Genomic DNA, 15,742 nt, shown 5'->3' with positions numbered 1-15,742 from the left:
CTGTATTATAAGTTGTTGATTCAAATGCAACAAATATTCTCTTAATGGCCAAACCTGTGTCTTTTGGCAAACCATGCCACATCCTAGTCTGTGGTAGCACTAGGTACCTGGTGCATTTTCAGAGAAACCAAGGCACCTTTTGAGATGCATACTGGCAAAAACAAAAAAATCAAATGTCATCATATTTATGACTATTTGGTGATCTTAGGAAAATTCTTGGGTTTTTTTAAAGTGTTCAAGACAATTTGGAACTAGATCAGGAAATAACTGGAGAGTACATAGGGACTGGCTTCCAATACTCAATTTTAGTTGTTGCTGAAGATCAGTTGGAATAATTTGCACATGCTGAAGCCTTCTGGGGTCACAGAGGGAACAACAGCAGTGAGTAGTGGTGATATGATAGAGGATTTCAGGAGGAAACACTGAGGCACAGGTGCTACCTTGGCAAGATTATGGAGATGGCATTAGCTGCTAGTCAGGAAGAAGCAGCTTCCAGAGGATGAAGATAAGGCATACTACATCCTATTTTATCTGTGAGAAGACAAGCAGCAACTACTTAATGGCTGGGAACAGGAAACCAAGGCCATGGACACATGTGTGTGCAGATTATTAGATCAGAAACTCACCCTTTACACTGGCTAAATCCACTGTGTAATTCACTATGATTCTGTTAGTGGGATTTGGGCTTAAGGTGGTTTGAATCAGTGCCTGGATGGTGTTTCAATGGTTTAAGTAGAGTCCCTGCTGATTTACACTACTACAATCACAGCAGAACTGGGATTAAAAATAAAGGTTCAAAAGTATTCCAGTAAGAGATGTGATTGCACAGAAAATACAACACACACATTTTACTCAAGACAACTCTTACAAAGTTTGTACTATAATTCAGAGCTATTAATAGCTACACTGCTGCATCATCTATTACTCCTTTCTCTTCCATGGGATGTAAGTTTTTATCTGTTCCATGGCTATTTGTTTCTGTTTTCTGTCTAAAAAGCCTCAGAGATTACAATTTATGATTTTTCCCTAATGAGGATAACCTCCTAGTTATTCTCTGCATAGACAGAGCTAAAACACAGATTTGAAGTAATTGTGTTTTCCTGTTAATAATCATTAATACAAATCAGAGTCTATTTGAAGTGTTTTTCTGCTCTCCAATTTATATCCCTATCCCATCACACTGGATTAATAAATGAAAAGGAGCATGGTGACCATCAGGTAACCAGTGGCACTCAGTATCCTCCAGGATAACATAGATATTCCAGGGTTTCATATCATCTGCAGCTCTGAAATTCTTCAGCTTAAAAAGTTTGTTTTCCAAAATTTGGAATTTTATTTCATTCCCAATGAATAGTTAAGGAGGTCTGTGGTCTCAGAGGTCCCTAATGAGCAGATTTCAGAAAGAACAGCCTCACAAATGAAGAGCCACCTACTGTGCTCTTTCAGTCATTTCTATGTTCTCCTCATAACTGCAAAAATAAATCAACAAAACTCTTTTCATGTGAATATTTTTGAATTTTTCAAGGTCTGTGCAAGTAAACAAGAAAAACAACCCAGGTTAATCACATCACTTCACTTACACCTTATTCACAACATATTTTAAGGCAAAAGCCTGAAGCTGAATGGACCCACACACCACAACTTGCAGTCTCAGTAAGGTGCAAGTGTCAGTGTTGCCTTTGTCAAAGCAAACTTGATCATTTCTCACTTATATTGAGAAGTACACAACTGCTGCTGGACTCTGGGAAAGTTTAGCTCACCACCTGACACAAATCACATATACAGTCCTGTCACCTGGTGACACTCCTGGCTTTGTGGTAGGAAAAGGATGGGCAGCATGCAAGTGCTTCTGAAAAAAGTTATGCAGCCTTGGGTGAACTAAAAGACAGACTTTGTTGTGCCAGTGAAATCATCCCATGGCTGCTCTATATAAAGATAGGGAATAAGTGAAAATCTGCAGATATCCTTTACAGAGGCCCAGGAAGACCTCCAGAGCCTTGGAAGTGACAAGACTAATGGTGCCATCTGTGAAACATCTACAGTTTGCACTAGGGGGAAAAATGGGATTTAGAGCAAATATATAATTCCTCCATGATGACCAGAGCAAGGGATGAGCAAGTAGGAGATAAATATATATATTCTGTCCTGGAGTCTTCACTTGGTAATTTACTAAGTATAGCAAACAGTACCACAGTCCTCCAGTCCAGTCTGGGAAACCCTGCAAGAAGCAAAATCCCTTTCCAGTCCAGGGAAATGGATTTTTTTTTGTGAGGAGCTTTTACTTTATGCTGTAGCCTGAATGGGGAAAAAAAAAAAAAGTAAAGAATTTCATGTGGGCTTTTTTTGACAAAATTCCAGAGAATTTGTCTCAGCATTCTTGGCATCTCTTTTAAAGGAAAAAAGCACATACCCTATTTAGGTCAGAGATATTTTACAACAGTACATACAAATACATCTGAGATGGTGCTTAGGGACAGGATTTAGTGGTAGATATCACTGAGTTTTAGCTCAGCAGTTGGACTAAGGATTTTAAGGGTCTTTTCCAGTCTAAATGAGTCTAAATTTGATCTAAAGCAAAGTCTTTTGAGCACTTGTTGCAATTAGGACTTTACATCTCTTTGACAACCTTTGAGCCATTAGCAAACCTGTGCTAGAGCAGGACTCATCCACGGAAGGAAAGCAAAAGCAGTAAAAGTGCTGGTGGAAAAAGGGGTTCCCAGTTCAGCAGAGACTGAGACATGGCTCTTCTTTGGGGTGCCAACTGGTTCTAGATTTCATCACTGTATGGTTTCAGATTTGTCCTTTGGTTTTTCCCTTACAAGCAGATTGCTGGGAAGTCAGGTACTACAGCCTGGGATTTGGTCTGACTCTATCTTTGAAGGAGTTGCAGAAATGGAGAGGAAATCCCAGCTCAATTGGGAAAGCTAAGCTCCGAAATGCAGTCACGTGCCTGTTATCACTTAGCAGATCCACTCACACTTGCTCTTTGCAAGGGAAGCACATACCTCTGTATAGGCCTGTGTTACTTGCTCATAGAGGGTCTGGTGATGGTGGATGGCCAGTTCCAGGTCTTGCATTTCTGAGGGGAGGCCTCCATCACTGCACATTTTGCACCAGGCATCCACACCTGAAAGGAACTGACACAATTCCAGGAACAATGAGCAACAGTGACACAAAACAAGCTCATCAACATTAGAAAACTTTGCAGAGTGCCACATATGACTGCAGCAATGACTGAGAAGAACACAGAAGTTACAGAGGAGTCCTTTTTGGGCACCTTGGAAAAGGATATTCCTGTCACCTCCTCAGTATTCAAAGGACACCTTGATACAAAGGAAAGTTTTCTGTTTTTTCTGGATTGAAAAATAAATATTTATTTAAGCGCAAACACCCATTCTAAAAGCCACTGCACACCATCAGGGAGGCTCCAACACTGCACTTCTAAAAGAGAGGTTGCAATATGCCTAGAAAAAAACCTCCAGTGTGTAGCACAAAAGGGCACAGTGACAGTTCCAGCTGCATTCGGCATTGCCTCATCTGTCTTCCCTCAGTCATTTATCTGTCCTTAAAACTACTCACATGAGCAACTGAAATCTCCCATTTAAAATCACTGCTGACATTCATTTCAGTGAAAGACAGACAGTCTGCATTCAAGGAGTTCCCAACCCAGGTCCAGCTTGGTGGGATTACTACAAGGACGCCAAAGCTTTGAGCCCCTGGGTCACACATGTGCTTGTGGCCCAGGTCAGCAGTGATCAGACACCATTACCATCTGATGGCTGCAAAGCAGCCAGCACAAAATGAGCTGCTGGTCTCAGTCCAGTTCCTGGTGGGCAGATGTCCATGAAGAGAGAGAAAAAAAAAGCATTGCCATTGCAATTGATATGGTTTAGCACCTTGGTTGGAAGCCTTAACAGTCAGCCAGAAACTGAACACTTTGGGGTGCAAAGGGATTGAAAAAATTTTTTCCACTCTAAAGGCCTCCAGAGTAGTGCTGATGCACTTTGACAGAACAAACTGAGGAAGCTCTCCTGGGTGCTGCCTGTTTTATGAAAGAAAAGAGCAATTTAGTTTCTAAAACTCCCACCCTGTTTTTCTTTTAAGCAGACCTTGGTTCAATGACACAGCTCCCATGTTCATATTTTGTCCATATGAGCTGCCTAATGCCACCTCATTACTTCTCATTAATGCTTTCTCTTCCTCCATCTTTGTGTTAAACCAGCCTGCCATACCTTGGGCTATTTATAAAGAAGAACAGCTAATTATATAACAGAATCAGTGCCCTGTAGGACGAATGTGTAATGCCAGAAAACCACCCCAGGATCACAGATCTGTCACCTCCTGAAGTGTTCACCTGTGGCTTGTTAGTTAAGCACTCACAGCATGAAGGGCTGTGAGAGTCAAAGCAAAGAATTCCAATTCAACTCTGTCTCTGGCACCAGCACCCTTTTTTATTGGTAGTGTAAAGCTATTCACCATGCTGCTGTGTAATCAAGGCTATAAAGTGTTTGCACTGTAAACACTTCTGTGCACAAAGATTTGGTGACAAAGATGAATTCCTAAACATTCATGCCTACAAAGTACAAATCTCTCAGTGACACCTGTGCTTTCTAGAAAGCTAGAGGCAAGGATGGCAGGCTCTCCTGCACAGGTTTGACTTATGATCTGTTGAATCTGTTCAAATGATATCCCCAAACACCCCTGCATAAAGCTGGAATCATAATATTTTGTGCCAAAGTTAGGGAATTCACATGATTTCCTATGCAGTCTAAGAGCACAGAGCTGAGATCAATCCCTTTCAGGGCTGCTCCTTGAACCTCTTGGTTGAAACAGTGAACAAAAGACCTTTACACCTTATAGAGGAGTGCTCCTGCAGCTGGAATCACACTGTTATGGTTCTTACCAAAACTGCTGAATTCTACCAATTTCAGGAAAAGCTCTTACAGTCCTGTTACTCATCTATTGTCACATCTCCAGACTGTGATTTGCACAGGATGTGAGAGAAGTCTCAAGAAGATCCAATGCACACTTCCACCTTGTTTTTTTACATCTATCTTTAGTATACAGACAATATCACAATTACTTTGTTAATTTTGCTTCTGCCACTAGCAAGAGCAGCTGACATCATTTGTTTTAAAAAGAGATGCAGCCTGTCAGTGTTTGATATTCTGAAACAGTGCAGAGTGGTCTGTGCTGTGTGTGCAGAGTCATGCAGGAAGAGCAAACAGGTTTTTTTTTAAGGATTGTTGTAAAGTGCTAGTTCAGGCCATAGCACTTTTGATTTGGATATTTTCAAAAGAGTAGCTTTGTTAATTTTTATTATTTGTCACACACTGTGGCAGGCAGACAAAAATTATTTAAATGTAACCCTTCATGCTAGATGCAATTCTTATCACAAAATCACCATTTGACTGAATTGCAAAAACTTGCATTTAAAATTGTAGATAATTAACTGCTAGTTTGGAACAGGACTCATTACTGTCTACTAGAACTCAATACCATTTAAATGAAATGCCTAAATTCATAATTAGTCTATTGACTAGAATGTCTCCTATTGGGAACAAAAACTCCTTAAATATGATTTGAAATGACAGGTTAAAATAATTGTCCATGCTTTCCAAGGCTTTAGGAAAGATTAGGAAGAATGTCTCCCGAAAAATAAAGAAGTCCCTATGGTACCTTTGTGTCTCTGACCCAATCCAAAATAATCTTTAAAATGATGACCTACACTTACTCCTAATTCACAATCTGAGTTGCAAAATATATATGCACATTCTAGCAGGTAATAAAGGATTCTCAGACTTCTTACTAATTTTCCTCAGGGAGTGCTCTGCTGTGCCACATGGTTGCTCCAAAACACAGTTCAGATGTTTTGTACTCTGCATTTCTCTATATTTTTTGCCCAGTCCTTCCTCACTATTCGCCTCTCTGTGGAAGCTGCAGGATAATCAGGGTGGTTCTCCAGGACCTAGAAAATTTGAAACAAAATTCTAGTGTGCTTTTGTGCCAGAATGGCTATGGAGAAAGATGGGAAGACAGCCACGAAGCCACTTTCCTCAGTGACTCTTAATACCTCTTGCTACCCTGAGTTTTCCATTTTTTGTATGAAGCTACATGTATTTTCCCCAATGCTGTTTCTGGAATTTCCATATATATCTTGATCTTGGCCCTGCATTTTATCAATATTAACTGGGTCTTCTCTCCTTTTCCTTTTCCTTTTCCTTTTCCTTTTCCTTTTCCTTTTCCTTTTCCTTTTCCTTTTCCTTTTCCTTTTCCTTTTCCTTTTCCTTTTCCTTTTCCTTTTCCTTTTCCTTTTCCTTTTCCTTTTCCTTTTCCTTTCCTCATACAAGGAAGTTGAAGATGTGCTTAGAGAGATCCAGGACAGAGTTGAGAGATGAGAACAGTAATCTTCCCCCACTGGGGAGTAAAGTAATATGAAACAAATCATCAGGGGTCACTTTTCTGAGAATCAGCATAAATGTCTAGTGTGTGCACTTAACACCTACTACCTTAAACAGTAATTCTGCTCACTCACTGCTGAGGGTAGACTTTAACACAGAATTAATTGGTTGAGATCTCCTAGCTAATTCAAAACATCAATTTATTAATTCTGATAGGATCTGTAGAGTGAAAATCTTATGAACATGTTAGCACATTCAGAGATTACATCCAAAATGGGGAGGACACCACACAATTGGGGTGGGTGCTTCCCCATCTGGTGGTTGGTGAGCTGGAATCTCATCTGGATTAAACCAACAAGTTGTCTTGAAATCTCAGTGAGATAAGACATTTTGAATAGCTTCAGACATACATAAACCTAAAGAAGCAGATTCTCTTTTGCTGTAGAATATCTCTATGTTAGCATGAAAAAGGGAGGGGAAATTTAAGAAGAAAAGAATACACCATGGAATCGAGAGATATGTGGCAGGTGGAGTGATAGGACATTTGGGAAAAACCTCCACTGAATCTGTTCAGGTGTACCTTGACTTGCACAAAGTGGTTGTTTGGAGTGTAGTCTGCTGGCTTCTGATCAGACACTTTTATGAAGGCTGCCTAGCTGCAGGCTAAGTAGTTGGCAAGGTTTGCATTATTTCTCTTCTTCTATTTTTTGCTATTCTTTGCTGTTTTCTTGATGCTGGTTTAGTAAGTGCTAGTTGTGCTTAAAAATTTAAGAAAGACAAGTATGTGCACAAACACACACACAAAAAAAGGGAAAATAAATAAATAAAGCATCCAAGAATCAATTCAGCTGAGTCCCATTCATACATGCCACATGTATCTGCAATAAAAGCCAGGAAAGCACTGTGATTCTGAGGCACATGAAGACAGATGTGAGGTTCAATTCCCAGCAGGGTTGACTCAGCCTTTCATCCTTCCAAGCCAGACAAATTGTATTCTGTGCAGTTTTCTGTGTGGGGTCCTTAGGAAGAGACCTTGAAAACACAAGTTTCTTCCTGCTCAGCCTGCATATTATAGATATTTCATAAATCTCTGTCTCCAGCCAACAACTCCCTTGCAGGCTAGGGCGTGCCAGAGGCTGAAAGATTATGGTCCTAGAAGACTGGCTTCCTTTTGGCAGCCTAGAGACCTTCAATCAATAGGAAGGAATGAACAAAAAGACTGTAGCAGCTTATTGCACTGGAGAAGAAATGACAATCTGCACCCGAGATTGGTGTGAGGGAAGCAGGGATACACTCTGGGAGAAATGGCTGCATCTGCAACAGGATTATCCTTACTGAGAGAACAAAGGAAGCAAAAATAGATTTGATCTGCAACAGAGGAAACCGTGGGTTTATCTCTATCTTTACTTCACAATAAAGCCCTATTTCATAGTAAGCTCTATTTATTGTAAAATAATTAAGCCCTGATTTAAAAAACCCCTGTGGCTGATGCCAACTAATAAAGAGTCACATTTGGAATGAATGTTTGATAGACAACAGACTTAGTTACACACCAAATCTCAATCACCTCACTATTTATACTACACAGAGGTTAAATGACCAAATTATAAACTGAAGATGTTGATTTATGCCAGAGTACTAAGACAGGGATAAAATCTTAGTCCTGGCTCATGGACACAGTGGCACCCCCATGTAGCTGAGTTCACAGGTTTCACACCAGCATTTTTCTTCCACTGAATTTTCTCTTACTGCAAATAAGGAGCAACTGCTGGCACAATTAGCAAATTTTCCTGTCTGTGAATAATGAGAGATTGGCTCCTATCAGACAGCACAAACTTTGGTTTGTTGGGAAGAGGTGCCAGGCAGGTCAGTATGGTTTTCTGGTTTATTGCCTTTCATGCTGCACAATACCTCAGCAAACAAGACTTCAGAGAAATAGGGGGTCACTCATTAAAAAATTTTAAAAATAAAGTGGAAAAAACTACTACCCCAAACCTAAACCAAGCAAACAAGAACTATCTAATTAATTAATAAACCCTAACATTTTCATTGGGACTACAGACTTCATATAAATTCTTTTTTTTATTTTCCTTTATGAATATATGATGATTGAACAATTATTACCATGAAGACCACACCTAATCACTACAGTGCCCACTGTAAGGAGATGAAATTTTTTGTACTGGGCATCTCTTAGATTATCAGTCCCATCAAAGGCACTGAGTGTGCTTACATGAGTAAGTGCCCAGTAGGGTGAGTAATTGCTCTATGTTATTGCCTGTTGTCAATAAGAAGCACAGAATAAAGAAAAATCCATCATAATTCTACAGTCAGAAACAAACAATGAGGAAAATCTTTACTCTTTAATATAACCTTTACTACACATATATTCTGGCTCAAGAGACATGGTTTCTGGTTTATCTCTTACAATTTCTTCTTCAGATGCTTCAAATATGGGTTATTTTATAAATATCAAGCACACCCACTCAGCAGCTTTGGTATTAACTATTTGGAAAAACAAGCACTCATTAACACTGAAGAGAGCCCCAAAGCAGAGTTTGTCACTAGAAAATGAATGTAATGAACATATAATCAATGTTGAAGTATCATCATTAGGTGGACCTAGTTTAGATGAAAAAAAAAAAAAAAGTACAAGGTTTATTCAGTGACATTTTATATCTTTATTCTAGCTATGAACTATGGAACTGTTCTTGTAGTTGTTAAAGACACAAAATAGAGTTCAGGGGTATGGAAAATTTTCTTTGATGTTCACAGCTGTCTCTGAAATCTCTAGTTGATGATGTCTAGCAAAGTCTGGGGCTATGGAGAGCACTGTAAGTGAGGGAATGAATTCCATAATATTCACTAACAATATTATTTGGCTCCTAGAAATTGCCTGCTGGTCTGCACCTTTGTCACATGTGTAAATATTCATCTGTACATAGCACATATACATGAGTGCAGATACAGTTTTCCTCACCATAATAATCCTGAATTGATTCACAGCACTAATGAAATATTATAAATAAATCAGCTTGCTAATGCACCAATGTATGATCACATTCATATTCAGTTACGATCACTTATTACTAAAATGAAAACATAATTTCTCACCCACCAGGGGATAGGGGCTGTTTTTAGGGTGGAAATGTTACTGTTTGTTTTTGGGACACTGAGCCCACAGGAACAAAGCTCAGCCTGACTGCACATAAACCAAAACCCACCAAGTAATAACTGCAGCACCCCCTTTACTGAGGCAGCAGGGACCACTTTGCCTCTCCCAAAGGGACTCACCTGCTCAGCTTTCTGGTGAAAGACAGCAGACATGGCTAAGATGGTGCTGCGCTCATCCAGAGCTGCAGCAAAACTCTTCCACTCTTGATCCAGCTGGCTGGATATTTGTTTGATCTGCTGGGAAGCATAGTGTCCTGCCTCGGAGAGCCGGGATGCCACGGACATGATTCGGTTGATGTTGACATAGGCATTCTGAAAATTGAACAGCACATGGAAATACAGAGAAGAGAGAGCTGTGACCACCCTCTGCCTTCATTACACATTCCAAACACCATCAGCTGGAGTAAAGCCAAGCAGTTCAGTGAGAGCAATCAACCACCTGCTAAAATATGTGTGAATAGGAGGCATACTACCTTCCACTCTAAAAACACATCCCTCTGCATTTTTTCTGTACATCTATGCAATTATCTAACTTTGTTATCTCCCCCTTTCTCCTTGAATTTATTTATGTAAAACTAAGTTGCCATACTTCACCTATTCAGTCACCTGTTAGGGTGTACTCATTGGTTCTATATTATTCCTGATATTTTTGTTGCATTAATTCATATTTATGGACGCTATATCCACCAATTTGTAAGAAAAATGTTTGCTTTATGCCCTTTGAGAACTGTCTGATAATCCTTTATAGACATGGAGTGTCAACAAATGGAAAAGTCTTGCAGAATTTAAAAGAGCTCATAAGGATATTCTATAGAAATATAAGTGTTTCCATAGAAATGTCTATTACATTATGGCCTTCAGTTTAAATGTTATCTTTTCTGCAGGCTATTTTAAGCTGTTCTCCAGCAGAGATATTATTCAACTCTATTCTGCATTTAGAAGGATTCGAAACCTCAAAAAGTGTAATATTTTCTGTTCTTTCATAAGAATTTTCCATTATTGTTTTTATTCAGCCTTGAAGAAATGGAAGAATAGTTTTTTCTCAAACCAAACCACGGACAGCAATATAATTGCATTACAATACCCCCATTCTGCATAGGAATGTAAGCTGAAAATAAATAGCCATCATGACAGTGCTCTACAATGATGCACCATCCAAAGAAAAATGACAGCTGTCCTGCAGATTCCTGGAAAGTCATTTGATTTAAGTATTTTTCTTTTCTCTTTCCTCTTCACCAGAGGAAAGGAACATCTCAAAATTTGAGATGTTTTGCTAATTATGACTTACTGCTGCTTTTTTGTCTCTCTAAACTATTTCCTAAGGGCTTTAGAAATTTCTGGAAGTAGAATCTGTAAGACCCTCAGGCACAAGGACAGACACAGCCCTAAAGATTTTAGCAGCATTACTCATGGGCAAATAATAAATCAGAGATGGAAGTGTTTGTTGGAGCAGGATCTCATCAGAGTGAGTGGGAGCAAAACGTGGAAAGGTATCTGCCAATCCAAACATGAAATGCAACACAGCACTGCCAAGGTAGGCACGGCTCCAAACTAAGTTGTAAAGCAGGGCAAAGTATGTCTGCAAAGTGTGTGGGATAACTCTGAAGCACATTCATCATAACTGTAGGTGCTAAAGAGGAAAAAGATTGGGTCCCAGCCCTTTGAGCCACTCAATTCTCCCTGGCAGAACCATGACTGTGCCAACTGTGACATAAATAACATAGATCTAGAGCAATACCCAGCCTTGGTTTTTTCCCCTTACCACAAAGCCTTTTCTTAAAAATTTGATTTGGCTCAAAATCATTAGATTAATTTTTTAAAAATTACTTTTTTTTTTTTTCACTACAACTAGAGAAACAAATCAAACTTGTTGCAGAGCTTAAAGCATGCTAAAAAAAGACACTTTGATTTGAAATTTTGACTACCAGCCACAGTCCAACATTTCTTTGTGTCTCTCTAGGTTAGAAACTGGAAATCAGACTAAATTTTAAGCCTTTTTCCCAGAAATCCTTCATGAGTAAACCTCAGCCAAGATAATTTTGCAACATTTCAGGTCAATCCTTTGGTGGAAAGTAGTGCAGCATCACTACAGGCGCTAAAACTTAGATGAGTTGTGCCAAAGTCACGAAACATTGCTGTGTTTCAAGAAAAAGTTCCTGAAGAAGTTTTGATTTCATGTAGAAAATGGCTGATTTGATGCTGATTTTGTTTATTTCTTTTCTCCCATGCTGAATTATCTCAGTGGGCATGGAGGAAACAACTGTGAATTCCCTGGCTCCCAATGGCTCCAGTGCACAGATGTGTTAAGCAGCAGGAGGGTGAGGGTAAGTTTAGCTGAACTGCAGCAGATGTTCTGAGTCTGGTTTTTAAGTCAGAGAGATGTATATATTGTTATTTTGATACAGGGATGACGATGAAAATTTCTCTTTGCTATATGAGAATTTTTCATGAAGGGTACAAACCCACTGACTCCACAGCTTGTTCAGCAGGAAGCAAGGAGCAGTTTGGGCATCACCAGCTCACACCTCCATTCTTTGTGCACCAAGTGGAAAAGGCTCAGAGAACAGAGACTCCTGAGCTTCTCCTGCTCATTTTTGTGCAACAAATACATTCAAGTGCAGTATCACCTTTGATGTGCTCTTCTGCATTGCTGTTGCAGATGAAGTAAAATGCAGTATGGCTTCAAGGCAATCCATAATTTACTTTCAGGAAAAAACCCAACATTTAACTGACCACAATCCACAAAATGAAAGACATTTCTTTTCCACCTTGAAGAAGAACAAACATTGTAAGACAGGTTTTTTCTTTCATCTTTACCTGCCAATGTGTAATGTTCTGAAGTAAAATGGAAAATCTATGCTGATGAAATTCATCTGTTGACATTTTACAAAGTTAAATCTTCCTGTCCCGCTGGTTAGCTCATTTCTATAAACTGAGTGAATTGTGACTTTTTCTGTATCACTTTTATATAGACCTGTCAATGTTAATAGGAAATAAATTCAATAGAGCAACTAATGTCTGTGACTTTGTTTTTCTTTTAGGCTTGGAAAATCCACCATAGCAGTTGCATGAAAAATCTCACTTTAAGTTTAACCTAACCTCATCCTTCTTCAAAACTGAGAGGGGTCCCTGAAGAGGACTGCAAGGGTTCACTCATTTATAGCTATATAAGAGCACAATAGGTCAAAAAATGAGGAAAAATCATATTAATGTCTAGAATAAAAGCACTTCAGTTGCCAACCTGTAGTCATGACACTGGGATGCACTGAAATTTTAGCTAAAATATACCTTTCAGCATTGAAAAAAACTTTATTTCACATGTACTTGCACACTTTTCAACGACACTCCTAATATTAACTTTTTATCACCATTATTTCAACTTTGAAACTTTAGTCCAAAAAAGGGATTTTTACCTTCTAAAAATCACTGGGCTGGAAAAAAAAAAAAAAATCAAAATTTCCCTGCATATATATTGATATAATGATAGGAAAGCATTTCTTTTACAGTTTACAAACACCTTGAACAGTGCCTTACAAGTTCCCATTCCCCTCTTTGTCCAGCAAGTCTCAGCCCATTCCTATGGCCCAGCCCAGGCCTGGATTCTGGGGCCAGTGTTTGAGACACAGCAGCTCCTTCAGCACAGCAGGCACTGCCAGGTCCCAGCACAGGCTCAGCAAGAGCCCCCAGTGCCAGCAATCAGCACTGACAGCAGAGGAGCTGCAATTGTGGAATGGTCCCCCCCAGGGAAACGCAGCAATCCATCCCTGATCATCTCTCTGCATGCTGGGAGACCTCCCCTCTTAATTAAACCCTCCAAGCCTGCCTGAGACAACACTTTCTTGTGACACACTTGTAAAAAGAATGCCTGACACTCACAAAAGAAAAATGAGCAGTGGAAAGCATTAAATCTGCAAGGAATTTGGCTGTGTTCCTCTTATTTCCTAGAGGACTAGGTGAGATACTGATGGCAAGCAGCAAAAGGTGGGCTACAAGAGAAGGGTTCTGCAGATTAATTGAAAGTGAAATTTGATTGTTGAAGGGTTTTTCTTTAAAATTAAATAAAAAAATGAGTAGTTTGCACTGTGCTACTGTGACTTTAGAAACTGTACATGAAATGAGCCTAACACATAAATCCAAAGCAGAATGTTTCAGTGACAAAAAAACCCTCATGAGATTCTTTAAGACCTTTAAGTTTCTATAACAAGACCAATTACACGTAGCCTGTGCAATACTGGATGGCATTTTAGCTCAGCCTACATACAGAAAAATACCATTCATTGAAGACAAATATTGGGAATTTTCAACAGACATTATTAGCCTTTACATGATAATTATAACATGTTAGAAATATATTGTGATTTAGGACAAGATGGATCTCTGTGTGCTGTCAGGTAATTCCCTGACAGCAGGGCAGGCAGCAGTATCAGCACTGAACACTCCCATTTTTGTGTGCAGAAAGCTGGAACTCATAATTTAAGGAAGTTATTAGATCCAGGCATAAAAAAGTCCAGGCAAAGGAAATACAAATAACTTTAGCCAGAACAAATGGCATGTACACAGGTATCCAAGGCACAGCTACACCCAGTATGCTTTGTGCCATACTGGAACACTGAGGTTTTGTTTTCTAGTGAATTTATTAGATTTTGAAAAAGATCTGAGATAAATATTCATCTTTGTGAAAAGTATTATTGCTTCAGTACAAACATTATACAGCTGTGATAAAGAGTAACAATTTATTTTGAAACTGAAGTGAAAACAAGCACTACCTTGAATCACAGGAAAAAAAATAATCCATGCTCCTTATTTGAAAGAAAAATAACACACTACAGTTTATTGCCTCGAATATATTATTTCCCCAGATCCAACATTGATCATTTAGAAGGAAGAATTATTATTGTAACAAACAGAGCAGCAAATTGTTTTTTCTAAAAGGAAGCTTTGGTCACAGCATGCCTATAGACATGTACAGGAAGATCATGCAACAGAAGGCATGACCCAGTAAACATCAGGGGTATGCATTTTCTAGAGGAACTGAAGACTGTATTTTAATTATTATTAATTATGCCAGGCTTAAAGGACACTAGGCACAGTGTAAAGAAAAAAATCCAGACAAAAAACACAATCGAAACAAAACACCTCAGAGATCCAAGATCTGATCTGACTTTCACCAAAGTTTGTATGTTTTTTCCCCATTCAACATACAGCCATCTTTACCTACTTTGTCTACCTCCAGATCTTCACTAGATATTGACCTTAATGTATCAACAAAACAAACAAAATTCAATACCATAAAAAAGCCCAAGCCTCACGACCAAAAAAAGTGCCTCAAGATTTTGTTATTTTATTACTCACACTTCTGACTAATAAACAGCTGAGCTATTCTCAATCCAACAGTTGTTGATGTATTGCATGTAAAAAGATTCAGCTAAATTAGAAATCAAATTTCTGGCAAAATAATTAATTTTCTATTAACAGCAATGATCTCTTTCCAAGCCTAACTCTCAGTTATTTTAAGAAAATAATACTAGACAACATTATTTTACATTACCATATTTTGTGGTATTATTACTACACAAAAAAAAAAAAAAAGAGGGAGATCCTCCAGCTTGACTCTTCTAACAGTATTTCTGAAGAATTATGACCAAATTTGCATCTTTCATAAGTCAAATGAATTTTAATGCACTAACCTCCAAGGACACATTTACTTGTTGGGACTCTGAGAGCAGCAGTGTTATATGGAAGCAGTGTTATCCTGGATTTTGCTAGATGGCACTGTGATGGCAAGTTTAACTAGCAGGTGCCTAGAGCCTGGTTTTCAGTGCTGTGTTCAGATATAATCACAATAAACACATTAATAGGCATGATAAACACTTCTCATCTCCCACTGTTATGCAATGCCCTAGTGAGGCACAGTGCTTTTAGTGGAGAATAGCCAGCAAGGTGGAAGTGGCCTGTGAGACCCAGGTCAGAGAAGTTAATTACCTGACCTGGAATTTGGCCAGAATCCCAGGGTCAATGCCTGTAACCTCATGAAAGCAGTGTGGGGTCTTTAACTTCCTCAGGTCCCATTTCAGACAGCAGTGCCTTGCCCGTGGGCAGCAGAGCAGCTGTGGCTCTCCAGTGACTTCACATCAACTGAGGTGTCAGCCCCTGGCAGCTGCAGCCTG

The 15,742-nt window shown here is 39.1% G+C and overlaps 1 protein-coding gene across 11 annotated transcripts in view; it reads right to left on the bottom strand.

Annotated features, from left to right (window-relative positions):
- Positions 1-15,742, bottom strand: part of KALRN (kalirin RhoGEF kinase) — a 457,536-nt gene that overhangs the window by 233,677 nt on the left and 208,117 nt on the right. For all 11 annotated transcript variants that reach the window (XM_079310809.1, XM_079310810.1, XM_079310805.1 and 8 more), the window contains exons 7-8: positions 9,696-9,887; positions 3,006-3,137 (exon numbers count right to left, since the gene is read on the bottom strand). In XM_079310809.1, the coding sequence (XP_079166935.1) occupies positions 3,006-3,137; positions 9,696-9,887 (324 nt within the window). The remainder of the gene's footprint in view (positions 1-3,005; positions 3,138-9,695; positions 9,888-15,742) is intronic.

Source organism: Erithacus rubecula, assembly GCF_903797595.1.
Source record: "Erithacus rubecula genome assembly, chromosome: 8".
NCBI lineage: Eukaryota > Metazoa > Chordata > Aves > Passeriformes > Muscicapidae > Erithacus > Erithacus rubecula.
Note: the sequence above shows the minus strand (reverse complement) of the source record. Positions and strands in the feature narration are given on the sequence as shown.